The sequence below is a fragment of the Mustela erminea genome, chromosome 12, assembly GCF_009829155.1.
Source record: "Mustela erminea isolate mMusErm1 chromosome 12, mMusErm1.Pri, whole genome shotgun sequence".
Classification (NCBI taxonomy): Eukaryota; Metazoa; Chordata; class Mammalia; order Carnivora; family Mustelidae; genus Mustela; species Mustela erminea.
The window spans coordinates 22,466,946-22,494,403 of record NC_045625.1 but is presented as its reverse complement, the minus strand read 5'-3'; the positions used below and the strand labels follow the sequence as shown (position 1 = coordinate 22,494,403).

General features: G+C 46.8%; 1 protein-coding gene and 2 long non-coding RNA genes across 4 annotated transcripts in view; 2 read left to right on the top strand and 1 right to left on the bottom strand.

The window, feature by feature from the left end:
• Positions 1-810: 810 nt before the first annotated feature.
• LOC116570434 lies at positions 811-8,188 on the top strand. Its single transcript, XR_004277428.1, has 2 exons — positions 811-1,379; positions 7,805-8,188. It is a non-coding gene; the product is annotated as an uncharacterized LOC116570434 (long non-coding RNA).
• A 904-nt stretch (positions 8,189-9,092) lies between these two features.
• On the bottom strand, positions 9,093-13,497 carry C12H9orf152 (chromosome 12 C9orf152 homolog). The gene is made up of 3 exons (XM_032307562.1): positions 13,323-13,497; positions 12,572-12,764; positions 9,093-10,031 (listed from the first exon to the last, which is right to left on the bottom strand). Exons 2-3 carry the CDS (start codon positions 12,762-12,764, stop codon positions 9,505-9,507), a joined length of 720 nt encoding a protein of 239 aa, XP_032163453.1. The 5' UTR covers positions 13,323-13,497; the 3' UTR covers positions 9,093-9,504.
• LOC116570433 overlaps positions 9,992-27,458 on the top strand; it is a 41,171-nt gene continuing 23,704 nt past the window's right edge. Inside the window, exons 1-3 of one of the 2 annotated variants that reach the window (XR_004277426.1) lie at positions 9,992-10,065; positions 18,239-18,336; positions 21,665-21,775. This is a non-coding gene — a long non-coding RNA (uncharacterized LOC116570433). The remainder of the gene's footprint in view (positions 10,066-18,238; positions 18,337-21,664; positions 21,776-27,458) is intronic. The other variant, XR_004277427.1, reaches the window with a different exon arrangement.

Sequence of the window (27,458 nt, the reverse complement as noted above, 5' to 3'; positions counted from 1 at the left end):
AGGAAGGCAGGTGTGAAAAGAGACAAGCACCAGAACAGAGCCGCGTGCGTGAGACCAGAGGGATGGGCTCAGAGATGGCCAAGATGGAACCAGACGGTTTGCTGGGGAAGCGTACATGACTTTAAAGAGATTATAATTTCCTGAGGTGAAATTCGCATAACATACAATTAATCATTTTTAAAGTGAACAAGTCAGGATGCTTAGTCCATTCCCAATGTTGAACCATTTCATCGTCTCTATTAGTTCCGAAACGTTTCCATCCTCCCCAACAGAAGTCCCATCATCCGTGAACAGTCACTCCTCAGTATCCCTCCCCCAGCTCCTCGCAACCACACATCTAATTGCTATCTCTGTGAATTGGCCAGTTATGGACATTTTGTGTAGATAAAATCATACAGTGTGTGACCCTTTGGATCTGGCTTCTTTCACTTAACGTAATGGTTTCTAGGTTTGTCCCGTTTATAGCAGGTGTTAGAGCTTCTTGCTGTCTTAAGCCTGAGTGGTATTTCCACTATGTGGACAGACCACATTCTATCTATCCATCCATCCACTGGTGGCCACTGGAGCTCTTCCCAGCTTTCGGCTCCTTTGAGGAGTGCTGCTGTGAACAGACATAGTCATGTACTTACGTGAGTCCCCGGTTTCGGTTCTTTGGGGCACATACCTAGGAGTGGGTTTGAGGAAACTCTTGAAAATCTGGTTTAATCCCATCCATAACTTCCAACCGCTTCCGTGTCAGGAGTCTGGGATTAGCAGAGGGTTGTTGGAGAGAAAGTTGAGTGAGTTCAGAGCCCCACCCCCACAGAGGGGGCCCGGGGGGTCTGCCTCTCCACTAGCTGACGGAAAGGGATTTTAGGGACCCTCAAGGAGCTTGGGGTGTGTTCTCTGAAGATCAAGGAAATGGGGAAGTGGTCAGCTTCCTAACAACGTAGGAAAGAGAGCTGGCTGTGGGCATTAGAGCTCCTCCCTAGAATCCACGGGCCCGAAGCGTGATGCAGCCATGCTGTGGAGCAGAGGTAGGTCGCTCACTCAAGAGGTGCGAGGTTTCCTTAGATCCTGCGCGTAGGGCTGCCCAGAGAGGGGCTGAGCAACAGCAGAGAGAAGCTGGAGCTTCACCCTGTGCGCAGAACAGCAGCCATTTGGAGCGGGGTACATCCTCCCTCCCCTGTCAAAGGAACATCCCAGCGAGGAGAAGGTGGGTCTCCAAAACCAAGAAAGGGAAAGTGTTGGCTCTCGCTCCTTCCCTGCCCATCTCCGGGTGGTGGTAGTCGAGTAAGGTCTTACCTCACCTCCCTCCCTCCCAGCCACCGCCTACTCCCCCGCCCTGAAGAAGATAGAAACCTCTCCAAGGAACTCAGGATGAGAAGGAGAAGCTCCAGGTAGGTGAGCCCTAGCCCAGCCCTAGCTGAGCTTCCCACCTTCCCCCTGCGGACAGAGCTACAGAGGAAGAAGTTTTCCCTTTGAATGAAAGCAGAAATCTTTTCTTTTTTAAATGACACTGGACAGAATGTAGTAAGTTCTCAACCGAAAAGATGTTTTTGTGACTTCGCGGCTGGAGTGCTTCCTATTTCTGTGAGTGATCAGAAATGCTACAAGCCCAGGTGTGAATTTCATCCATGACCATGGATTTGTTAGTTTGTTTTTGATTTTGTGGGGGTTTTTTGTTTGTTTTTATTTATTTGTCAGAGAGAGAGAGAGAGAGATCACAAGTAGGCAGAGAGGCAGGCAGAGAGAGAGGAGGAAGCAGGCTCCCTGCTATGTAGAGAGCCCGATGCGGGTCTCAATTCCAGGACCCTGAGATCATGATCTGAGCTGAAGGCAGAGGCTTGAACCCCTGAGCCACCCAGGCACCCCTGGATTTTGTTTTTAATAAAACTAAATAATATATTAAAACGAGAACAAACAGTACAGACCGGAGCGGTTAGGTAAGATTTGGTGTTGGCATTTTAATTCTTCGGGTTTCTGGTCATCATTACCATAGTATAAATTCACTGGAGAAGGGTGTGGTGTTAAGAATCGGGAGAGCCAAAATTTCTCAGGTTCGCTGAGTTGAGTGTTGCTTAGAAAGTGAATTTCTGGCTTAGACTGCACCCTCTTTCTCTGACCCCATTTCTGTGTGCACCACTGTTTGTGGTTTATGATTCAGATGTATGACTATAGCCCACAAGGTGTGCCTGTGCAATGTGTTGGAGCTTTACTTACTCTCCTGAAGAACAAAGCGTGTGACATTCCTACGTCCCTGGCTCTTGTCGTAGCACAGAGCCTGGTATGCAGAAACTGCTCGGTACCTGGAAACGGTGTGTTCTCTGTCCGTCTGCAGACTCCTCATGTGGTAACCTGCCACGTAACCTTCTACGGTGGCCTCTCCCAAGCTTCACTGGCTGGCTTGACTCCGCAAGGAGCCAATTAGAAAAAAAGGGGAGGGGGCTCTGCTCCCTTCCTAGGTGGCTTCCAAGGGACACTTTTCTTCCCTGCCCCTCTTTAGCCCAGAGTAGGAAAAGGGGACCAGAAGTGGGTAAGCAAGCTTGTCATGGTGGCCCAGTCTCTCCCAAACCAGTAAGCAGTTCTCCAGCGTCTCTATACCAGTGCTTGGAACACGGACCAGGGATCTTTTTTTGCTTAAATCTAGAAGAAGAAATCTAGCACATGGGATGCATGCAGGGGACAGTCTGTGTCATGACCCATGAGATGGCATCCGAGTCACATGGAGGACTTGCTCGGACACACTGTGTGGCCTCACCCCCAGAGTGTCCGGGTCGGCAGGTCCGGGTAGGGCTGGATCCCATCTCCGACCTGTGCCCAGTGAAGCTGGTGCTGCTGGCCTGCGGGCCATGGCGCTTGGTGCTCAGCGGGGGCACCAGCGGTGACCCCAATCGCTCCAAAGTTAATCACTCTGAAATTGTTAAAGTGTTTTAAAACACTCTGAACATAACTCTTTGCCCACACTCCTCCTCCCTAGAGAAATACCACAGAAAGTGCTCTCGGGAGCATTTTGCCCGAACTGCCCCAGACTCTTGCCCGGAAGTATTTTTTCATTGTGATCATTGAGTTCACTTTCGTCTGTGGATGGCTTCTAGCTCATCTCAAGAAGAATCCTGAAATTACAGAACCGTGCAGCCCCCAGCGACCAATATGTTTCTGGTTCCGTGTATGGAGAACACACAGATGGGTTCTCGAGGCAGTCCAGAGTCCCCACGTAACTCTCCCCTGGCACAGAACACAGTCGGGCCTGTGTATTGGTTAGAGGATCAGTGGTCCTTCTGCTCAACTTTCTTTTTTAGACAGCCCCAGATGCAGGGGTGAATGTTCTCACCCACACAACTGGTGTGATACAATAAGCATGGGCTACAGAACAGCCCCCTCCCTGCTGCCCCTCCTTAGGAAGTCAAGTACAAGGCTGAGACTCAAAGGAGAAGGAACATGAAGATTTGAGCGCTGTGCTTGGTCCTACAGAGAAGCCTCTGTCCCGTGAGAAACTTTGAGCCTCTGGTTTGTAATCCATGTGGTCCTAAGGTAGTGGGTCTGAACGCTGACCACACATTAGAATCACCAGGGGGAGCTTTCAAAAAGTGCCCGTGTTCCACACCAGCTGGTCTAGACAGGCGTCTGTTAAAAAAAAAAAAAAAAAAGGAGGGAGGTGAGAATTTAACAGAGAGAAATGAAAGCAAATGTCACCAAAGGACATGTACAGCAAACAATATTGACTTTATTCATGACGGGGGAAAAAAATGGAAACAGGACAATGGGAAAGTGTGGTTGGGGTTACCTGGAAGAGGCTGAAGGGAATTTTCTAGAATGCTGGACATGTTTATCTTGATCTATGCTGTGTGTGTGTGTATCTAGCTATGAAAATGGTGTATATCGCTAAGATATACACGGAAGATTAGTGCACTTCCCACATTATACATGTTTTATGCTTTGATTAAAAAGTAAACTATAGAATATCAATGCTTTGGCCCTAGTCTGGAGACTGTAATTTAATTGGATAGTCTTCAAGCCCCCGATGATTCTCTCGTGCAGTCGGGGATGGGAAGCACTGTCTTCAAGAACAGGGCCCACCCAGGTACATGCCGTAGGCTGGAGGGGCCAAAGGGGGCCCCCCTGCTCGCATGTGGGCCAACTCACCAGGGTTTGCCACAGCGAGCACTTGTTTTAAGTCTCCTTTGCATGCACACACCCTTTGGGGACCGGTGGTGATCCTTGGGTGGTCAGGGGTCTTCCCAACAATTTTGGGTGGTCAGGGGGCTTCCCAACAATTTTGCCGGCACGGGGTAGAAGAGCTCAGCAGAGAGGAACCTGGGATCTGGGGGAAAGTCTCCCCTAGCCCTCAGATTGCAAGTGTGGCCACATGCGCAGTGGGCAGAACCTTAAAAGGAGCGAGCAAGGGTCTGGTATTGGGGGAGGATCTGGCAAGTGGAACCTCAGCCTGGCAGGGGCGGGTGTCCACGGCTGGGGCAGGAGCGGGGATGGGCTCTCTCAGAACCCTCTAACCAAGAGAGCACCACGCTTCTTGTGAAGGAGAGGGGCTCCTGCATTGGGAAAACATATGCTCATCACATCTCACATGGATTCTGAGGGAAAGCTCGGGCTTCAAAACACTTGAAGTGTGGGTCCGCAGAAGGTGCCGCCAGCAACTTTTCTCTTCCTTCCTCCATTTCTTGGCCAAGGCTGAGAGGCTGGCATGCTGCCTGGCCTTGGTTATGATCCTGGACTTGAGGAATTCAGGGGGTGGATTAAAACAGCCAGGTGGTAGATTCATCAAGGAACAGACAAAGGGGAGATAAAAGGATTAAAAATACATAGTGAGTGTATTGTCTTCCCAGACAGAAGTGAATGGGAAATCTCAATGCAACTGCCCCAAACCCAGAGCCAAGGAATAAAATAGAAATGAAATGTTCATTCCCTTGAATACGGTTTCTAGGAAGCGTCTTGCTCATAAGCTGTGGAAGACACGCCATCACAGCAGTCAGAAAAAAAAATCAACTTCAGGAATTTATGCGCAGATGGAAAATGTGGATGTGGAGTCAGTTGGGTCTTTCTCAACAATAAGGAGGAGACCTAAAGGAATGTTCGTGCAAAGTAGGGATAACCAATGCCTGGATGGCTGGAACGGGGTTAGGTGTTAAGAAGCAGAGTATTTCGGGGCACCTGGGTGGCTCAGTGGGTTAAAGCCTCTGCCCTCAGCTCAGGTCATGATCTCAGGGTCCTGGGATCGAGTCCCGCATTGGGCTCTCTGCTCAGCGGGGAGCCTGCTTCCCCATCTCTCTCTCTGCCTGCCTCTCTGCCTACTTGTGATCTCTGTCTGTCAAATAAATAAATACAATCTTTAAAAAAAAAAAAAAGAAAGAAAGAAAGAAAAAAGAAGCAGAGTATTTTGAAAAAGTCTTAGGGTTCTCTCTGGCCTCCAGATAGAGGCACCAATTTCACCACAGTTTTCAAGTCAGAATATTTCAAGAGGATTTCCTAGCTATGATGGTGTAGAAGTAAATGAAGGGAGGGAATCAGAAGGAAGCAGTGTAGCATAGTAGTGTTGAAAGAGAAACTGAGACATAGTAAACATTTAAAGAGTTTATTCGAGCAAAAATCTATTCAGATCTGCTAGCTGCAGACTAAAAGTGCTTAGGGGTGCCCCACCAACAGGAGCTCAGGGACAGACTTTCATACAGTAGGCAGGGAAGCAATGTGAGGAAATTATTGATTGATGACAACCCAGTGCCTGGTCGGTTGTGTGCGACTGGTTGTCCTTGGATTTCAATTTTGTAACCCAGAGACATCATCGTTGGATTGGGTCTGCTTCTCTTGCGAAGGTGGTGGTGGGTCATGGGTCCAGAGACAGTTTCCGCCTGCGTGCCCAGGCCCTGGCCGGGCCAGCAGAGAGGAGATGAGACCGGGGCACCCAGGAAAGAGAGGTGGAACTCTGATGGGTAGGGGGTGGGTGGGCTGGAGCTACAAGAGGGAGTCTGTCATCTCCAGGAGCCTGAGAAGCACTGGGATGAAAAGTTAGGGAATCAGGCTGAGGTGGCATGAGGGGAGACTGCCCCCTAGTGGGGACACATGGAATTGCCAGCTAATGCCAAGGACCCTCCTGTCCTTGCTCCTGCCCCCAGGAGCTATCATCACCTCATGTTCTAACTCAGCCAAGGTCATGTCTCCCAAAGGCAATGCTGAGACTGGAGCCCGGAAGACTGAAGCCGATCAGCAGCAGCACGTCGGGGTGTCCTCGCTGTGGTCGGAAGGCTGGGAGCCCCGATGTGGGTTGGTCTCTAGTGGCCAATAACCTTCCTCTGTTAGCACCGTGGAGAGTGTGGGAAGAGGTTAGCTCCAGTCCCGCCCAGCGCAGGAGAGAGGAAATCAGAGCTGTGGGTGGTATGACAGCCCAGACTAAGCTGAGCCCTTTGCCCGAGCACATGTGCCAGCCCATGGGTTGGTAGAAGTGCGAGTGTGATTGAGCAACGGGGGCGTGCTTGTGGCAGAAGCAGCCTTGTGGGAAGAGGAAGGACTCCAAACCAGCACGGCTCTTGCCCTCTCTCCCTTTAAACTCTCTGAGGGGAACACTTGATCCTCAACCACCCTCCAACCCCCTCCCCCCCCCCGCCACCACCACTGCCCCTGCCCGGTCCTGAGTATGAGAACAACTCAGTCCAGGGAAGGCCAGGCCTCTGGGGCAAAGGTGCCTCCCTGTCCGGTCAGCCGCGACGGCAGACAGGCAGTTGGCTCTGACCTGAACTTGGTGACACTGACCTGTGTTCTTGGCTGAAAAGTTCTACCACTCAGGGATTGCCTCTTGGACTCTGGCCTTTCATTCATTCATTCATTCATTCATTTTTTTGAGAGGGTACAGAGGAGGGGCAAAGGGAGAGGGAGAGGGAGAGAGAATCTTGAGCAGACTCCCCTCTGAGTGTGGAGTCTGACACAGGGCTCCATCTCACGACCCTGAGACCACGACCTGAGCCGAAATCAAGAGGCAGCCACTTAAATGACTGAGCCACGCAGGTGCCCTGGCCTCTGGCCTTTTAAACCCTGGCTCAAGAAAAAGCAACTTCAGACAGAGGAATGTGGATCTAGAAAAGGGCTTTGTGGAAGGCTTACAGTTAGGGGAGTGACCCCTGCCATGTCTTGCCTCTCAAGGTCTGTAACTTCCCAGCACCCAGGCTCTCCTTTTCTCCTTAGTCAGGGTCCTGCTCTTCAGTGTCCGATTGGAAAAATCCTTAGAGACTTTTCAATTAAGTGAATTATGCATTTTCAGGATTCATTCTGGACCCTGTCTTCTCTCCACACTGGGTAGAGGTCTACTGGCCTTGCCTCGTCCTTTTCAGGACCTCCACATGCTCACGCCACTTACACTCATATCCAGCCCAGAACTTTGGTCTCAGGTGTCCACTGGCCCATTTGATATCTGCATCTGTGTGTCTCACGAACATCTCAAACTCAGGATCCCTCAAACGGAACCTCTACTCTTCCTTCAGTAAATCCTAATGACTTTAGCTCCAAAATACATATGCAATGTACCCACTTTTCCCCCATCTCTTCGGCTCCTACTCGTGCTTGAAATAACAGCATCTTTCCCACTGAACTTGCCTTGGCCATTTTTCCCCTGGTGTTGCCTCTTAATGTGACCCTCAACTCATTCTCTCTGAATGATCAGAGTAATCTGGTTAAACTACAAATTAAATCATTGTAGTCTCATATGTAACTCTGTTCATGGCTACTCCTTGTATTCAGAATGAAATCTGTCTGACCCCCATCTGCCGTGCTAGCCATTAGTACTGCTCACCCGTGCCTTCCAAATTTTCCCTCCTTCCAGGCACATGGGACGATTTCATATCTCTGAAGTGAAGATAGGACCGTGAGACTTGCTTTGGGCAATGAAATGTAAGTAGAAGTGATCTGAAAGCAGGGACGTGACCATTACTGAGGGCACTGTCTTCTCCTGCTACAGCGATTAGGAAAACCATTGTTGATATTGTAGGGATTTGGGAAGTTTGCCCAAATACACGTGGACTTTTTGTGAGTCACAACAATCTCATGTTGTGAGATTGGAGCATTTGTTTCTGCAGCAAAACACAGTCTATCCTGAATAACGCATTGTAGAAAGAGAGGTTGCATGTGGAGGTCCTCTTCAAAACAAAGCAAAGGACAAAGGTTTTTCAGAAAATGTCCTGGTTTTCATTAGACTAAAAAAAAAAAATTAACAATGGCTCTATTGATTATTCCCAGAAATCCAATCCCCAAATTGGAGTGGATTTCTGGGTGATCCAAGAAGCAGGCACACATGGATTTTTGCCAAGTAATGACACACCTAGTTAACAGCTCTGAGTGTAGATAGACAAGACTGGATCACTGTTGAGGCAAAAAGAGGAACATACAAGTGAAACTTTACAGAGAGATTATCTGATATGAGGGAAAGGCACCTTTGGTGTGTTTAAGTATCATTACTAAAGTTAAACATTAACCAGGAGAGACCTACTTTCTTCCCATAACCCAAGCAGTAACACCTGCTTCCCTTTGTTTTAAGTTAATATACCCCAGGAAGGATCTGAGGGCTTCAAATTCAGCTGAAAAGGAAGGAGTTTGTGGGGCATCTGTATTTTCCAAGCAGGAGCATTTCCTTGTCTCCTGCTCAGGCTCCTCTTACCATGTATCTTCAGTGACTGGCCTGGCAGTGTTTAATAACTTAATTAGGAGAGAGAAAGTGAGACAGACAGACAGCGAGCGAGAGAAAGGGAGGGAAGGTGAGATAACAGATAAGTGAGATGGACGGATGGATAGAAGGCAGGCAGGCAGGTAGGGAGGAAGGCAAGAGCAGAGGGAAGGAAGGAAGGAAATATACCTGTGATGACACTGGAACGTGCAGTCTCAGTGAGAGGGGAGAGATGGCCAACCTTCCTGAACATGTCTTAAACACACAAAACAGTAGAGTTTTTCTTTCAACCCACAGTGACCATACTTTGGGAGCCTCCGCTGAAATGGTATGGTCACTACCAAGGGATGTAGTGACTTCTCAGTGAGCTGGCCTCCAGACACAGTAAGCAGAAAAAGGCAATTCTCAGAGCTCATCTCCAGATCATGTGAGAAATCATCAGAACATATTGAAAACAAGGCTGCTCACACTCGTTGACTCTAGTGCCCCTGCTAAGGCATTCCTGTGGCTAGGGTGCCAGTATCACGTTCCAAAATTCCCATTTCTAGGGACAGAGAAGATGCCTACGGGGCCTCCCCAAGGAATCGGCATCTAGGGCTCCAGTCATGTCTTCATATACAAGCACAGTGGGGCCACCCTGATCAGATACACTCTTTCATCCTAGACTGTGTGAGATCTGGCCTAGGCAATCTCTTCTTTTCTGAAGGACAAGACCATGCCACCATGAAGTTCAAAATCCCTACCACTGAGTTAGTCTGGTTCTTGTTCCTAGCTAGAGGCCCGACTCATGGCTCTGCCTCCTGGGTTCTTGGATGAGGCCATCCATGGTTTCAATGTTGAGACATTTGGCTGAGTAGGAAGCTTTAGGCTGGGCCATACAAGCCCAGGTTCCTGGCGGTTTGAGAGATCCTGGGCGTTTTCCTCTGGGGAAATGGATAGTGAGCTGGCTTTCCAGACCTGTGTGGGTTCTTCTTGGAAAGAGGGTGCCAAATGTCCACATTCAAGCCAAATCCCTCTGCCTTTGTCTGGGCATTGCTCACTGGACATTCACACTGGGCTGTTGGTAGGTTGGTGGACCCTTGCTGGGTCATTGGATTGTTTTCAAACAGACCTGGGTCTCCTTCCTGAGGGAGCCTTTGTTTGGACCCCACGAGCTTGTTCTTGTGTTTTACTGGAAGACTGATTTCCTGGTGGAAGGTTTGAACGCAGCGGTACATCTCCAGGTGTGCGTGCCATGGAGATTCAGGGCCCTGAAGACAGCCTCCGTTGGCCTCCTCCAGCATCCCCTCAGCCTCCAGATCTGCCTCTTCTAGGGACACTGACTGTCTTCTCTCCTTGTTAATCCAAACAGGACTGACCACGGACTCAGCAGGAGCAGGCGTGTGTCCTCCTGGCAAAGCAAGGCACAAGCAGGGTCACCACTGGTAGGTACATGGCAGCGCTCATTCTGGCGGTCTCAGAGGTCTCGAGCCATGGGAATATTATCCCAAATATGTATTTACACATAGACGTGAGTCACACGCGATCTCACTTGTACCTGCTCCCACCTGTCCCCTCCCTCCCCTGCCCACACACTCACACCCACACAAACCCTCTCTAACACATACACACACTCATGCACATGGACTCATTCATTCAACAAGTATTTATTGAGCACCTATTCCATGCCAAGCATCATTCATTCTAGGTTCAGGGAATACGGCAGCAAATGAGACAAAATCCACATCTTCACGGATAGGTTTTAGTGGGCTAGGAAAACGCTAAGCAAAGGAATGTGTTACAAGAAAATTGCAGGGGGGAACCGATGCTATGACAAAAATCTGAAGCAGAACAGAGTTTAATAATCGACTCCAGTTCCTAACTGCAGCGAGGGGGTGACCCCAGGGCAGAGCTAGGGAACGAGTGTTCAGATTGGAAGAATGGAACAGAGTCACAGGCACTGGCCAGTGGAAAAGATTACTCTTCACCTACAGGGTTTTCTGTTCTGGGATTCCCATATGGGTTTACGGCCCAAGGTGCAGGAGGGAGGAGCGGTATTTCAAAGCAGCTCCTTTTGGAGGACTAGAGCCTCGCCTTCTCCCACCCCTCGGACACTGATCTGGGAACACAGTTACAGCAGCTCTGGCTTCTCTGAACTGGCTGCAGGGATGATGGTCCAGACCGGTGTCTCTTTTTCTCGGGCACCTGTTTTTACCACCTTGTGGCACACGACAGTTTATCATCAACCCTTGGTGGCAGTGACTGAAAGGGGTTCCAAAGAGAGTTGGTCTATTGCCTCTGGATCGTGAGTGGGGCTCCCTTGAGCCTCGTGGCACTTGTCCCTGCGGGAGGCCCTGGACGGGACAGGTGCGCGCAGGAGGGGAGAGTCGGTGCTGAGGTATGAAGGCAGAAGGAAGCCCCTAGAGCTCCGGGTCTGGGAGTCTGCAGGAAACAGGACTGGTGGGGCCATCTCTGCAAACCAAACCGCGGAGGGACTGAAAATGTGTTCCCACTTCAGGACTACCTGATTTTTCTCGACATAGACACCCTGACTAAAAGTCCAGAATGCTATGTACTTATTTGGGAAGAGGGGATTTGATAGGAGAACCTTGGAACTAGTATCCTCTCCATTATGTCTGTGCAGATGGGCAGGACTTGGTTGCAGAAAGGAGCCTCCTTCCTTGTCAGTCCCAGTTCAGGGTCCACAGAGGACAAGGAAAAAGACCAAGTGGAGGGTACACCTGGACCCCGACCCCAAACAGATCCTGCTGAGTGGCTGACTTCACCTGGGAGTCAGAAGTCTTCCCTGACAAAGCAGAGTCTGGTCCGACCAGCCTTCTGGCATTAACCTGGCCAAACTGATCGGTGAGGATAGCTGGGCGGGGTGGGGGGGAGGCACTGAGTTACAGAGCGTGGGAGAAAGACCCAGAGGGTTGGGTTGGAGCAGGGGCATGTCGAGTTGGCCTGTCTTTGCAATGTGCGTCCGAATTCTGAGTCTGCTGAGCCTGGTACTCTCTTGCTTTGATGAGTGGTTTAATTTCTTGTTTGCTGAATGACTGAATGAATAAACACATTCGGGGATGGACTAGACCTTTAGGAACCTTTTGGTGTCCACCCTGCAGAGATGGGGAGTGTCTGACTGTGCCAGTTCAGTTCACACAGAACAGCCCCAGGAATGGAAGCTGGATACCCTCCGCTCCGTGGGACCACTGTTATCTCCACAAGGCAGCACACTTCCTTCCAGATGGAGATGTCCCTCTGGCCCCTGATTCCTTCCCAGCTGGCCTAGCATTGGGTGGGCCGCTCAGGGAGTCCCGAGTCAGGCACAGCATTGCCCTTCCCACCTCCCTCCACCCATTCATTCCTCTGTTAGAGAGAAGGGCTGGGGTGGAGCCTTATGCTCCTAACTTATCCAGGAACAAAACCTGAGTTCCCAGAGGGAAGAGGCATTCTCTCCTTGAGGCTTCTTTATCTCATGCCTCCTTAGAAGTTGTTTGAGACCATGATAAGTAAGCTCCAGGAGTCTGGGTCCCTGAGTGCCATGTGTCCTGGAGAGAGCACCATGTCTGCTCTCTCCAGGGCCAGTTTCTCTGCTTTGCAGCCAGGAAGTGCTCCCATCACCCCCACCCCCCCCCCCCACCTGGCCCAGCAGGGGGCTGAGCCACCTCCACCAGGCAGAACAGTCTGGCAAGGTGAGAACCTAATTGCTGAGGCCAGGTACAGCAGGAGGCTGGCTAATGCCTGGCTGAGGCCCCTGCAGGGGAACTGAGCCAAGCAGAGCTGCCCAGAACTGGCCTCCTGCTGGGCTCTGCTGGCTTGCCTGCTCTTTCCCACCAGCAGGACCCACAGAGCCCCCACCGGCCCTGGCCGCAGCCCACCACCCACTGTGCCCATAGCCAGGCCCTCCTCCCTCCGCTTTTGGCTTTTGTCCCAGCACCTGCCCAGCCCTACCTGTCGGGAGCACCACCAGGTAGGCCCGCGCCCTCTGCTGCCTTCGCAAGCCTTCGTACTGGGCTCGCAGGACCTGGATGCTGAGTGGGGGCTCTTTCCCCGGGGCCTGAGGGCCCGAGCCCTCAGCCATGAAGCAAGACTCCAGCTGCCAGAAATGCGGCAGGGCAGGGCAGAAACAGGGCCACCCCTTCATCTGGATCCGGGAGAAAAACAAACAGTGATGGGCGGGGCGAGGGAGGGGAGAGAAGGAGCGGTGGGGGGCGGGGGGGGGGGGAGAAGGAGCGGTGGGGGGCGGGGGGGGGGAGAAGGAGCGGTGGGGGGCGGGGGGGAGAAGGATCGGTGGGGGGCGGGGGGGAGAAGGAGCGGTGGGGGGCGGGGGGGGGGAGTGAGGAGGGCAGGTGGAAAGGTGGGGGGGAGGGGAAGAGGAGGGGGAGGAAAAGGTAAGGGAGAGGAAGGGAGATGGAGGGGAGGGGAGGAGGAGGTGGGCAGCCATGGGGGGGGGGAGCAGGAGAGGGGAAGCGGGGAGGAAAAGAAGGACTCAGAGGGAAGAGGGGAGAGGGGAAAAAAGGGGTCCCCACGAGGAAAGGAAGGAACAGAGGAGGAAGCTGGTAGGGCCAAGGGGGCTAACGGGATGAGAGAGGAGGGAAAGATGGGGGCAGGTGCCGGCAGGGCAGCGGGGAGGAGGGACCTGGAGCGAGATAGAGGGGCGTGGGGTGAGGGAGGAGGAGGGGAGAAAGAGCAAGGCACGCACAGCTGCTCTGAGCCCTTCTGGGTGCCCAGGGAGGCCCCGTGCTCCAGGTCCTTCACTGCTGGATCCCAGTGTTCAGAGTCTAGTCCCCAGAGTTCCTGCGCAGTGTCCCGCGTCCCCCCTGAGCGGGGAGCTGATGCTGGGCTGGGCCAGGCGCCTGCTCAGCTCACACCTCTTGGACTGAGACCTGGAATCTCATGGGCAAACCTGTTCGTTTGGTTTCGATGGAAAAGGAGCACCCTCTGCAGCCTCACAAAGCTGTGCCTCATAGTGCGCTTCAGCCATGCCCCTGGGAACCCCAGCAGCAAAGGTGCCCCCCCATCTCCACTCACGCAGCACACACATCCCAGGAGGAAGCCCGGCCCCAAACCTTGCCCTGGGGACAGAGGCAGGGGAGCCCTGTCCTCTGGCCGGCCGCAGTTCTCTGACATTTGCACCAGCCTGCTCCGACTCAGCTTTCTCCAGCCAAGCAGGGAGCTGGTGTTTCTCTTACCCGCAGCGAGGCGCGCCCTCACCCCTGCTGTCCAGCCCCACCAATTCTATATCCCCTTGGAATCCTAGACTCTCTCTCCCCTGCGCCAGCTTGGATCCATCCTTGTGTTTTTCGGTCAGCGAAGTCCCTTTCTATCTTGTCCTAACATGAGGCTTGCAGAGAACCAAATTTCCCAACACACCTACGGAGGCTGTGGAAAGGGTAGCAGCTGAATTCTAGAGCCGTTCTGGAGCCGAAATGCATGGGGTCTAGTTACCAGGAGTGGGAGTGAGAGATGGACAGGAAGTCTCCACTGGGCAGTGTGTTTTCGAGGGCTTGCTCTAATGGAGTGCCATAGACTGGGAACATAAAGGACAGAAATGTATTGTCTTAGAATTTTGGAGGCTAGGAGTCCACGGTCTCCCTGTGTGCCTGTCTCCATGTCCAGATTTCCCCTTTCATGAGGACAACAGTGATGTTGGATTAGGGCCCACTCTAATGACCTCATCTTAACTAATTATATCTGCAATGACCCTATTTCCAAAATACGGTCACATTCAAATGTCCTGGGGCTAGAACTTCAAAGTATGAATTTGGGGGCGGGGGGACACAATTTAACCCATATCAGGTAGATGAATGGTAGTTCTGGTCACAGAGCTGGGCCCAGGAAAGGAGCAGACTAGGGTGTGGGAGAGGAGAAGGGGTGTGTTTCAGTTGTTGTGTTAGGGATGCCTGTGGTTTTGGATCCTCAGGAGGGGCTCAGCAGCTTGGCGGAGACGTGCAAATGTTGTCTTTGGTGAAAATGATACAGTTGGCTCTCAGAAAAGTTGGCTCGTGCTCTGAATATTCACGTATAGGTTTTTCTTTGAGTACTTGTCTGCAGTTCTTTTGGTGACTCTTCCCAGGAGCAGAATTGCTGAGTCATACGGTTGTTGCCTGTTGTTTTCATTGCAAAACTCACTTGGCTGTAAGTTATATTGCATTCTGAGGATATTTAAAAAATGTTTGCATTGTCTGCTTTGGTTTTTCAGTTGATACGCCAAGAACTCTGCCCTAGAGCAGGCCGGCCTTTGCAAGTTGGTGTGTTTGGTGTTTTGGAAAGGGGATCACCATTTATAATTCCTCATCAGGCTGTGACAAAATAACTCCCTGTCTAAACCAGGAACTGTCTGACCTTCTTTTTCTAGCACTATTATGTCGAATGAATGAAAAGTCCAGGATAAAAATGTGCAAAAGTTTTCCCAAATTTGTTTTGCGGTGGCCTACCAGAATCATTACCTGTGCAATTAGAACTTTATATGATGACTGTGCAATCTTATTAAGTGAGGTGAGTAGGCACTGTGGTGACCAGGTTCCGGATTCTCCCACCAGAACACCTGGGTTTTCATCCTGGCTGTGCCACTTACTGGTTGTGAAATCTGTTTTCTTAATCGTCCCAGTTTCCCCATCTGTAAAATGGGCCAATAATAGTTATGCGTAACTATTTACCATCTGTAAAATGGGGTTAATAATAGTACCTTTATGAGGGTATGAAGTCCTTAGAACAGTGGTGGTGTGAGGTCAGTGCTATAAGAACTTGTTGGAGACAAACTGACAGATTGGTTCAGGTAATTCCATACCTTAAATTACGATTATAAGTTAATAGTGCAAGTTCTTCTCAAGGAGGATCTTATTGATTTTAGTTTTGACAATGTCTATCACTCTCTGTTAAAAAAATATTTCCCAACACCCTCCAAAATAAAGCATATAAAAGTTATCGAAGGAATCCTCTGGGACAACTACTTAATACTTAATTTCAAATACCTAAAAAGAGATATTTCAAAATTTGAAAGGAATTTTACTAATGATAAACACAATGTACTAGAATAATAACAGCCTCCATGTTTTGGCTTTGAACTTAAGATTCAATTCATTCAATATGTATTTCATTCAACAAGTACTTACTCAGCTACTGTGATGTTCCAGACTCAGTAATCGATCAGTGCAGAATAGCAAATAGACATTATCCTCATGAAACGTCCAATGCAGTTGTGGGGAAAGAACTGTTATCATTTATGGTAAGAACGAGGTGAAGAGAATACAAGAAGTAATTTAAATTAAATTAAATATATGTTAATTTAAATTAAATTAAATATAAATTAAATATTTATATACATAAATATAAATTTAAATTAAATATATGGCAATTTAAATTAAATTAAATATATAGTAAATTAAATTAAATATATTTAATAAATTAAATTAAATTAATTAAATATATGGCATTTAGCGGAGTTCCCAACTTTTAGAATGTATGTAATAAATGTTACCTATGATTATTATTCCAATAATGATTATCATTTATCCAGTTTATTCACCATAAAAAAAAAAAATCCATCATTTAAAGTTGCCTGCCCTCTAGTGAGGACCTTAAGTCATAGCCACACAAACAACTGGGAAAGGTTGAGGGGTTTTGGTGTTTCTACTGCTATTTAATGAGCTCTGACTGGTTCAGCTATCAGGCCCCATAAACCTATAAATTTCTCCAGAGGGCTTCTTTACACAGGCTCAGTGCCAAGTGACCTCACCACCCTCCCTGGGCCCATCTATGACTAGTCAGTGCCTATGAAGTGGCCTGAGGTAGAAGTTCTACCGAATAGGCCTAACCCTTCCGGAGATGGCAGGCCCAACTAATCAGGCTTCACATAGAGCAAGACAGAGCCACTGAATCCACAGTCAAAGGAATCGGATGGGAAGTGTTTGAACCCCATTGGTGGGAGACCATTGGGACAAAGAATGCCTGCTACTGACCAGGCAGGGGTGCCTCTCATTCCCAAAATATTTCAGCAGCAGCTCCGAACAAGTCCAAGTGGGTTTTGTGACTATTGCCTTGTTCTTACCTTCCCTGAATATCTTTACCATAACCCTGAGTTAATCCACGTGGTTCCAGTGTCAAAGAGCCTTACCAAAGATGCTTTGGATATGCTGTCCCATTTCATCCCCACCAGCTTCCTGGGAAACAGGTATTATTACCCCCATTACAGGGGCTCAGAGAGGTTGTGTAACCTACGCAGGGTGCCACAGCTGATAACTGGAAGGACAGAATTTGCACCCACTTCATTCTGCTTTCGGAGCTGGAGTTCCTTCTCATAAAGTATATCCCATGCGGGGCGCCTGGGTGGCTCAGTGGGTTAAAGCCTCTGCCTTCAGCTCAGGTCATGATCCCAGGGCCCAAGGATCGAGCCCCGCATGAGGCTCTCCGCTAAGTGGGGAGCCTGCTTCTCCCTTTCTCTCTGCCTGGTGCTCTGCCTACTTGTGATCTCTGTCTGTCAAATAAATAAAATCTTTTTTTAAAAAAGTGTATCCCATGATACTGAAACCTGAGTCTAACGGGGGTCTGAGATTAGATATTCCTCCACTATTTATTATTAGCAAAATGCTCTTTTAAAAAACCTAGTTTAAAAAACTTTAATCAGTTTCTCAGATAATGTTCTGTATGAGCTTTAAAAATAAGATAACATCCAGGGGAGCACCTGGTAGAATACTGTGACTCGATTTCAGGGCTGTGAGTTCCAGCCCCATGTTGGGCGTGGAACCTCCTTAAAATAAAAAATTGAAATAATAATAATAGTAAGTTAACATCCAGGAACAATTTGATTCCTTGTTCCAAAATCTGTAAATTTTCCTTTAATCAACTCATCCTGAACCTGATCCTTGACTGAAAAGTCGTCCCAGCCTTTTGGGCCCACATTCTTGGGTTTTCTGCTATATAGTGTGATGGCTGCAGTCCGAAGGTGTTTAAGGTAATTTGGGGGCTCTCGATCCTGACTGCACAGTAAGAATCACTTGAGTAACTTCTTATAGTTTCTGACGCCAGGGCTTCATCCCATACCCACTGGATCCAAATCACAGAAGGAAGGGGCGAGGCTTCGCTACTGTGATACTTGCCGGCGTGCCATTAAAGCCAAGAACCACGGAGCTATTTCCATAGTGACTTATCAAGCTACTTAGCTTTGGAGAAACCTTTTCCTGTTCACAGTCCTGGCAGATCTGTTTGCAGAGATGCATTCATATCGGAGAGTGGGGTGGGGATGTGGAAGAAAGGATTGGCTTCAGGTCTCAATTTCCCTGCTCTGAGCCCTCTGTCCGATCTCAACATAGGTGTGTCCTCTCTGCTACAGCCTATGAACTTGAGACCCGTTGCAAAGATTTGCGGAAGAAGAGCGAGCCTAATTTCAGACTCCCTACAGGGGCTGACCTGTTAATGTCGCCCTATCATGTAGCCCAAGCTGTGAGTTTTTCCTTAGACTGTGTTTCCAAGCTCCGTGTCTCTGCTCTGCTGTTCACAAACAACACTGGGTCCCTCTTCCTAGCGTGTGAAATTTGTGCACAGATCCAGATGTGTGCACAGAACGGCAAGGATATTTACAGAAAAGCCTACTCATCTCTGCTTTTGTTTCTACCGAAGATTTCAGCTACATCTCTGGCTTCTGGAACATGACTTTTGGATCGCAGCAGGTTTGGCTGATGACACCTGGGCTTCCAGAAATCACGTGTACTAGTCAGGTGAGAGTTGCTCAGTTTGACATCACTTCCCTGTCAAGTGTTGACATTCGACTCTTTGTGACATTATATTTATTTTATTTATTTCTGGTATGTGTTTTAAAATGGGCTGTTTTTGTGTTTGGGTGGATTTGGAGAGGTGATAAGCCCAAGAACACAGAGGCTTTTGAGACCCAGAGCCAGGTTAAACATTTGCTAGAAACTTCCATCTCCTGGAATTTCTCTTTCCATACCTCCTGGGCTGCTTAGTTCTTTCTCAGAATTTCTGGGTAGAGACAGGCCTGGGTGGCCTCCCCACTTCCTCAATGGGGAATCACTAAAGAAAAAGCCTTTTTTGAGTCTCTAGCTTCTGTGCCCCCAACTTTAGCCCAGCCCATCTGGGAGAGGGGCCATTCCTTTGAATAGTCAAAGGAGAAGCCACTAAGGGACACGTGAGGGCTCAGTTGATTAAGCTTCCGACTCTTGGTTTCAGCTCAGGTCATGATCTCGTGGTCATGATCTCATGCGTCATGAGATCGAGCCGCGCATCAGGCTCCCAGCTCAGCACAGAGTCTGCTTGAGGTTCTATCACCCTCCCGCTTCCCCCAACTCATGCTCTCTCTCTCTCTAGCCCAGTGATGGGTATGAAGGAGAGCACAGATTGCATGGAGCCCTGGGTGTCATACACAAACAATGAATCATGGAACACTACATCAAAAACTAATGATGTACTGTATGGTGACTAACATAACATAATAAAAACAAATCTTTAAAAAAGAAAGCAGCCATGAAAATGTGATTACAAATATAAACAATATGGGTCTTCAGGCAGTTTGTGAATATGAGGACAGATAACTAAGTATCTAACCGTCTTGACTTCTTCATGCCTATAGTCTGTAGACGTGAGGAGGCATGGAGTCAGATGGAGAAAGATCTGGGTCCACCCAGAAACTGGAATTTGTATTTTGCTTGAAGTCTAATTGACATATCACTCCTGGGCTGTTTATTGGCAATAATTAATTACATCCCCAGAAAGTTGACCTCACTTAGGGACCCAAGTGGACAGTGAATCTAAATTAAAGAAATTTCAAGCCATACGTAAATACATCAGTACAGAAAACTCCCTTGAAATAAAACAGCTTAAACAGCTTAATATGTTTGTGATGAAGGTGGCACTAGAGAGCCAGGGGGTGGAGGGAGAGGCAGTAAGCAGTGTTCCATAAACAGTGTTTAGTCCAATGGACAGCTCTGTGGGGAAAGATTAATCTTGACCTCTGTCTCCCATCATACACAAAACCTAATTCCAATTGGATTGTAGGTCCAAATTTTATTTTATTTTATTTATTTATTTTTTTTAGATTTAATTTTTTTTAAAAGATTTTATTTATTTATTTGACAGAGAGAAATCACAAGTAGATGGAGAGGCAGGCAGAGAGAGAGAGAGGGAAGAAGGCTCCCTGCTGAGCAGAGAGCCCGATGCGGGACTCGATCCCAGGACCCTGAGATCATGACCTGAGCCGAAGGCAGCGGCTTAACCCACTGAGCCACCCAGGCGCCCTGTAGGTCCAAATTTTAAAAGACAGTAAGTCTTCTAGAAGAAATAATAGAATAAGTTTTGGGGGAAGGCAAAGATAATTTAAACAAGACAGGAAAACCACTAATCAGGGAGCATATTATTGATAAAATGGAGTGCATTAAAATGAAGAAATCCTTATTTGTTTCTTATTGAAGACATTAAGAGTAAAAATGCAAGGCACAGAATGGACATAGAAATACCAGTCAGTAGATTCCTACCTAAAATATATAAAGAACTACAAACCATTGAGAAAACATAGACATTAATACAGACATAGAAAAAAGACAGGTACTTCAAAAAAAAAAAAAAGTCAATAAGCATATAGAAAGATGTTTAATTTCCACAACCCTGAAGTCAATAACAGGGCTTTTGATAATAGATTTAAAAGGAATGAAATATTCACAATTTTCCTGGTTTCTTCGGGTAGCTCAATACTATATCTAATGACTGTTAGTTGAATGGACACTTGTTCCTGCCATCATCAAATTGAACTGAATATGAATTTCTCATTGGAACCCATTATAATAATTTCTTCTATCTACAGATTCCATTAAAAAAATTTTTCTTCCTGGATATTAATCCTTCATCTCATTGTTTTATTCTAGCACCCAGTTTCCAAATCATTTCTGCTACTTTCCATTGTTCTCTGTAGGGATTATGCAGTCGGCTAAGCAAAGATTGCTTCCCTGGGACACACAATGCTTGGCGTAGAGCTGGTGTGGTGTTCAAGAGCTTCGAGCCAGTTCTCTACGCCAGCATTGACTGTTCAGTATCATCCATTGCTCACTACCTTCTCCTCTCCCAGTTCTGACAGTTCCCTATGTGCATCTTTCCATGGGCAAGTGATGTTTCATATTGATTTCGTGGAGAATCTAGTTGACAGTCATACATACCAACATTGGCCAAAGAGAATTCCGAAGACCAGGTGTACACCATGGCATGGGAGTAATAAAATACTGTTCTTTGGACTGGGAATGTACAAGCCAGTGTTCCCCAGCTTCTTTCTGTGTTTTAAAATATTGGTTTGATTATTCAGATATGATGAGGCCAATGGAGCAGGAGATGTCTGCCCTTGGAAAGCCAACTAGTACTCACAGTTCTCATGAAGAAGGGCAGGTAGGGATGAGAGAAACCAAGGCAAGTGTCTTTATTGTGGGTTCCACAGGAAGGAGCAGGAGAGGCAGGGCAAACAGGCTGAAGGTCAGCGAGATCAAATACTGGTGATGGGCTCCGCAGCCCAGAACGTGTCCCTAATGCCTTGGACCTGGCTTCCCCTTAGTGGTGATGTCAGGCCTCAGGTTTGGCGTTTCAAAATCTGAGCTGTGGTGGGTTCAGCTCACCTGAGCAGTGAGGGCCCTTCATTCCAACTTTTAAAAACACAACTATGTTTGGTTTTCAGCCCCGAGGAGTAAATGTTGGTTGGTGGGAGATAGTTGAAGTCCCTGGGAAACCATAGGCTTCCGTCCTTGTGACACATGGTGGAAATTCACATGATGGATTTTAAAGTTTTTTTTTTTTAAAGATTTTATTTATTTATTTGACAGAGAGAAATCACAAGTAGGCAGAGAGGCAGGCAGAGAGAGAGAGAGGAGGAAGCCGACTCCCTGCTGAGCAGAGAGCCCGATGCGGGACTCGATCCCAGGACCCCGAGATCATGACCTGAGCCGAAGGCAGCGGCTTAACCCACTGAGCCACCCAGGCGCCCCATGGATTTTAAAGTTTTTTAAAATTTTGATTCCAGTGTAGTTAACATACAGTGTCATATTATGTTTCCAGTGTACACTAGAGTGATTCAACACCTCCAGACATTGCCCAGTGTTCATCCTGACAAGGGACTCGTGAATTCATCACTTACTTTACCTCGCCCCCCCAACCGCCTCCCCGCTGGTAACCCTCAGTTTGTTCTCGACAGTTAAGAGTCGTTTGCTTGGTTTGTGTGTCTCTCTCCTTTTTTTCCTCTACTCATTTGTTTCTTAAATTCCACATGAGTGAAATCATATATTTGTCTTTCTCTGACTTATTTCGCTTAGCATTATACTGCCCAGTTCCATCCATCTTGTTGCAAATGGCAAGATTTCATTCTTTTTTTTAATTTTCCAAATAGTTTTATTTTAATTTATTTTCACATCCTAAGTTTATTTTATTGTCTTTTTCAGTGTTCCAAGATTCTTTGTTTATGCACCATACCTGGTGTTTCCTACAATACGTGCCCACCTCCATACCCACCATTGCACTACTGGTATTTACTTCAGAGATACAGAGGTACTGAAAAGAAGGACCATCTGTACCCCAATGTTCATAGCAGCAATGGTCACAATCGCCAAACTGTGGAAAGAGCCAAGATGCCCTTCAACAGATGAGTGGATTTCATTCTTTTTTTATGGCTGAATACAATTATGTTTGTGTGTGTGTGTGTGTGTGTGTGTGTGTGTGTGTACCAAATCTTCTTTAACCATTCATCTATTAATAAACACACATGGATTTTGAACATGATCTTTTTTTTGGCTGTGGGGTGGTAAGGACAGGTGAATCGTGGCTCTGAGTGTAAGAGCCTGATGGAGAAGTGATGAGGTGGACAGGCTCAGGCTTGGTTTCCATATGACAATCACATTCATAGGTCAGTCCTTTCCTAGCACTAGGAATTGGCTGGCTCTCAGCTAAGCAGTCCTATCAGGGTCACTAAGATCCCACATGTTGAAACATCACAATCAAAAGATACGCTTAATGCACTGTGTTTGAAAGACCTGATGTTAAATGAAAGGCTGTATTTTCTACCATGTTTATCCAGTGGAAAATCATTACCATGAATTTGAAGCACAGTGTGTTTTGTTAGAAAAAAATCTCATTCTATTAAAAGGGTTAGAATCATTTTCCAGTATGATTAGCCAACAAACACAGTAACACACCAGGGATTTTGTCTTTTTTGATCAATCTGCTGGTTTTGTGTCTATAATTTTATCTCACAAGGTGCAACCCAGAGTTACATTTGTTACTTCTGAATTATGCATTTGACATTAGGAATTCTCTTTTCCATCTCAGTGTTTTAATTAGTAGCTGAAGAATCATTTACCAAATAATATTAAGTTGTAAGGATTTAGTCAGACTTGCAGTTTAAGCTGTGGATTTGAGCAGAATCATATTCTTACTAACGTCCATAAATAATTAAATCTTCACTAATAAATAACCTATAGTGCCTTATTTCTGAATGTATATGGGTTATACTCAATAAAGTCTGAATTTTTTTTTAAAGATTTTATTTATTTATTCGACAGAGAGAGATCACAAGTAGGTAGAGAGGCAGGCAGAGAGAGAGGAAGGGAAGCAGGCTCTCTGCAGAGCAGAGAGCCCAACGTGGGGCTCGATCCCAGGACCCTGGGATCATGACCTGAGCCGAAGGCAGAGGCTTTAACCCACTGAGCCACCCAGGCGCCCCAATAAAGTCTGAAATTTTTATTGCTGCTAGTTTTTAAAATTTCTACAGGCTTCTTGCTTGAAAATTTTCTTTTTCCCTTTCAGTTTTTTCTCTCTCCTAACATCCTGTCATGATTTTTACTATGACCTTGACTTGAACTCATTTCAGTGATCTTAAAGATTAAAAAGTAATGTGGGGTTGTTTTCAAATATTCAAATTTTGAATATATTTTAATCTAAAAACATAAATTAAGAGTTAAAAAGTAGAAAAATTAGAAAATTCTCATGTTTCCTAAAATTAGTTTTCCCTAAATATTCAGAATTGCCAGGGCACCTGGGTGGCTCAGTCGGGTAAGCACCTGACTCATGGTTTCAGCTCAGGTCATAATCTCTGGGTCATGAGATAGAGCCCCACATTGGGCTCCATGCTCAGGGAGAAGTCCGCCTAAGACTTTCTCTCCCGGGGGTGGCTCAGTGGGTTAAATCCTCTGCCTTTGGCTCAGGTCATTATCTCAGGATCCTGGGATCGAGCCCTGCATCGGGCTCTCTGCTCAGCAAGGAGCCTGCTTCCCTTCCTCTCTCTCTGCCTGCTTCTCTGCCTGCTTGTGATTTCTGTCTGTCAAATAAATAAATAGTCTTTAGGAAAAAAAAAAAAAAGACTCTCTCCCTCTCCCTCTGCCGCTCAGCCTCCATGCATGTAGGCACACCTGCACTGATCTCTCTCTCAAATAAATAAATCTTTAAAAATAAATATTCAAAATTGCCTCAAAAATTAAGGAACAAATATAAAGACATTAGTCAAAAAGGCCAACATCTTTACTTAATTTGTGAAAACAAATAGTTATTTTTATAAAAAAAATAAAGCCACTCTAGTATTCAGTGTCCATCTGAATATATAAAGAAACATAATTAGTATCCCAATATAAAGAAACATAATTAGTATCACATTTTCATGTATTACATCCAGAATATAAAGAAATACATAAATAAACATAATTAGTATCACATTTTCATGTATTACATCCAGGCCTATAGGTTTATATACAAATTCAAGAATGATATAAGTTCTGTACTATTGCAAAATGTTCCTGGGTTGTGCAGTGCAACTGTTGCAAACTCTGCCCTACTTTGTAAGAACCTCGGGAACTGAGACTTGAAATACCAAGAGAAGCAAGATAAAGATTTCTCTACCATGACCGGTCAATGACACTTTGTATTACAAGAATCAGCCCCCTCCAGGCTAAGAGTTGACCATGAAGAATGGATCATTTCTTCTTCTACTCCATTCCTCTCTCACTCTACAGTTAGCACCTGTCTCCCACATCTATGACAGCCCCAATAGGTCTTGGCTGACCTAGTTACTGGTTGCTATGACACAAACTCAAAACCGAGGCTTGGACGGAGAGAAATGTGTTGATTCTCTGATGGTGGTCACATGCGCTCTTTCACTAAGGTTCGTTCTAAAGCATGTCTGTTGGCAAATGTATGCACAGATGGCCTCGGGGCCATTTAACACTGCAGTGAATTCAACCCTACAATTTTTTTCATCTTGATATTAATGCCTCCAGATAATGATAGAATTCTGTAGCTTCTACCCCCCAAATATTGCTTCTCGAAGTTTCATGTTCTAAGAATCACTTAGAAAGAGCTTATTTAAAATGCAGATTCCTGGGTCCCACCCCAGAAATCCTGCTTATATAGAATCTGCATTTGCTGGAAGTTTCCAGACCACTCTCTAAGAACCACTGATATCTACCCATCTACAGCAGCACCTCCTCTTTAACTCTGTAGTAACAATTCAGATCCCTCCTACCCACCCATTTTCTCCCAGCGCGGACTCCTGACTGACACAATGGCCCCAGGAGAGACACCAATGTAGGGGTTCTTTTTACCAGCTGCACATTTCAATCACCTGGAGAACTTTTAAAAAAATTCCTGATGCCCGTGCTTCGCTCCTAGCAATGAAATCCTACTCTGTGGGACTGGCACCCCAGCTACCAGTATAGATCCAAGCAAACCCAGTAGAAAGATCTGCGCAGCCAGAGTCAAAAATGACTGTTGCCATCATCCACTGCCTGCCTTGGTCTTTCTTCCCCTGCCTTAAAGTATTCTAAGGTTCCTTCTGTCCTGGAGCAGAGCCTCCTGGCTGGTATCCCGGGGAAGCAAACAGGCTACAGGTGTGGCACAAAACATTGACCTACCAGTAATCCGGCTGCTCCTGGGCCCACGGGCTCACGCTGTAAGTAGCTTCTCCCAGAGCTCCCTAGACTCGAGCTTGAGTTAGCTACGTTTGCTTTCTTCTCCAAGACCATGTGGTCTCTGCTGCCCACTGTAGATGGGGACCCCATTGCACGCAGAAGGAAAACAGGGCCAGGTGGACCAGAAAGCTCAACCCCAAGGTAGGGCTGCTTGGGGAAGGGGTGTCATGTGATCTGGGGTTGATGGAAGGCCCATCTGCACCAGCAGCCCCTCAGATTTCTGTCTTCACACGTATTCGGTTCTTTAACCGATGGTCACTGGTGTGCTCTCCATACAGTTATGGGGTGACTCCCCCACTAGTGCACACGTGTTCTAAAAACCAGTTGCATTATCACTGGGAAGGATTTGATCTAAAAACATGAACCTGGATTTGAAATCTGTTGGCATTATTGCTGTGAGTGTTAACGCTGTGTTGGGCTATGAAAAAAAGGAACTGTTGTTTCTCTTAAACACCATTTCAGATGGTGGTTGTTAAATTGTTTTGTGTTTATCGCCTTGTGTGATGCAAGTGTGTTGTTGTTGTTTTACATAGATGGTTACTAGCTAAAATAGCAGAAACCTTGCAAAAGCTTGATCAGGAATTGTGTGTAGCATAACCTGCCCAAATAAGAACACTCCCAAATGTGTAAAAGCAGCTATCTACCTGACTTCAGGGTTTCAACAATATTGAAATTGGGAATTTCTGTTTACCCAAAGCAACTTGCTGGTCCACTCACTAGGTCGTGTTGTAAAATTTCATGAAATGTGCTCGTTGAGAGAGACTGCTCGCTTGAAGTGAAACTAGGGGCCACTAAGCCTGATCCCACTAGCTTGGTCCTCCACAGCCAATCATCATTCCAGAAGCTTCCTGTTCCTGAGCGCCAGACATGGACTGGAAGTGGTTTCCGGGCACAATGAGCTCTGTGGCGTTGCGTCTGTTACCAGAGGTCAGGGAGGATGGTCATCATGGGAGAAAGAGGAAATGGAGCCAGGCAATTCTAGTGTTCTAGTATATCTAGTATTTCTCAATTCTTGACATGAAATTTTTTTTTATGTTAAGTGATAATACTACTTTAAAAATCCACAAAGCGGGTGAAAGAACAAGTCGCCAGCTGAAAAAATACTTGGGACATAAAATCAATAAAAGGCTAGCATCCAAAATGGACAAAGAATGCTGAAAAAATCAGTAAGACTGAACAACCAACAGAAAAATAGAGGAAAAGACTGGAATAGGTGCTTCACAAGAGAAAATCTGAGTAACCAATAAGCGTGGTGAAAGTGCTCAGCATCATTAACCCAAAATGCAAAATAAAATCAAAATACGGTTACACCGCCACTAAGTTGGATTTAATTTGAATATAGAGGTCTGAGTGTAGTAAATTGGGGAGTATGTGGAGTAACGAACTTATTCCTGTCGTACCTAGTAAAACTAGCATTTAATAAACTTCAGCAAATTCATACTTGACTCAAGGCAGGGTCCAGGGACCGGACCTGTTCATGTTCAATAACATGAACATTGACCCCACCTGAGAGCTTGTTAGAACTGCGGAATCACAGACCCACCAAACCGGAATCAGCATCGTAACGCGCTCTGCAGGTGAATTCATGTACACAATAATGTTTAAGAAGCATAGGTCTGTGACTCTGTAATTTCACTCCAAGCCTCCCCCTTAAAGAACCTTGTTCATGACAGCGTTGTCTGTAAACAAAAACTGAGACTAATCCTAGTCCACTGACCGTGGAATGAACAAAGAAATTACAGTGTAGCCCTAGAACTCTAGAGCTGTGTGCTCCATTATAAATTGTAGGGATGCCTGGATGCAAATTGTAGGGGTGCCTGGGTGCAATTATAAATGGAAATCGTTTTCTTAATTCCTCTTCTACTTTGCTATTAGTGTATGGAAATGGATTTCTGTATTTT

Excerpts from the sequence above, each read along its gene's own strand:
- C12H9orf152 (XM_032307562.1), bottom strand. The coding sequence starts at position 12,764 with ATGAAGGGGTGGCCCTGTTTCTGCCCTGCCCTGCCGCATTTCTGGCAG. Across the intron at positions 10,032-12,571 it reads CCTGGTGGTGCTCCCGACAG|GAGGACACACGCCTGCTCCT; the intron begins GTAGGGCTGGGC and ends TTGCTTTGCCAG.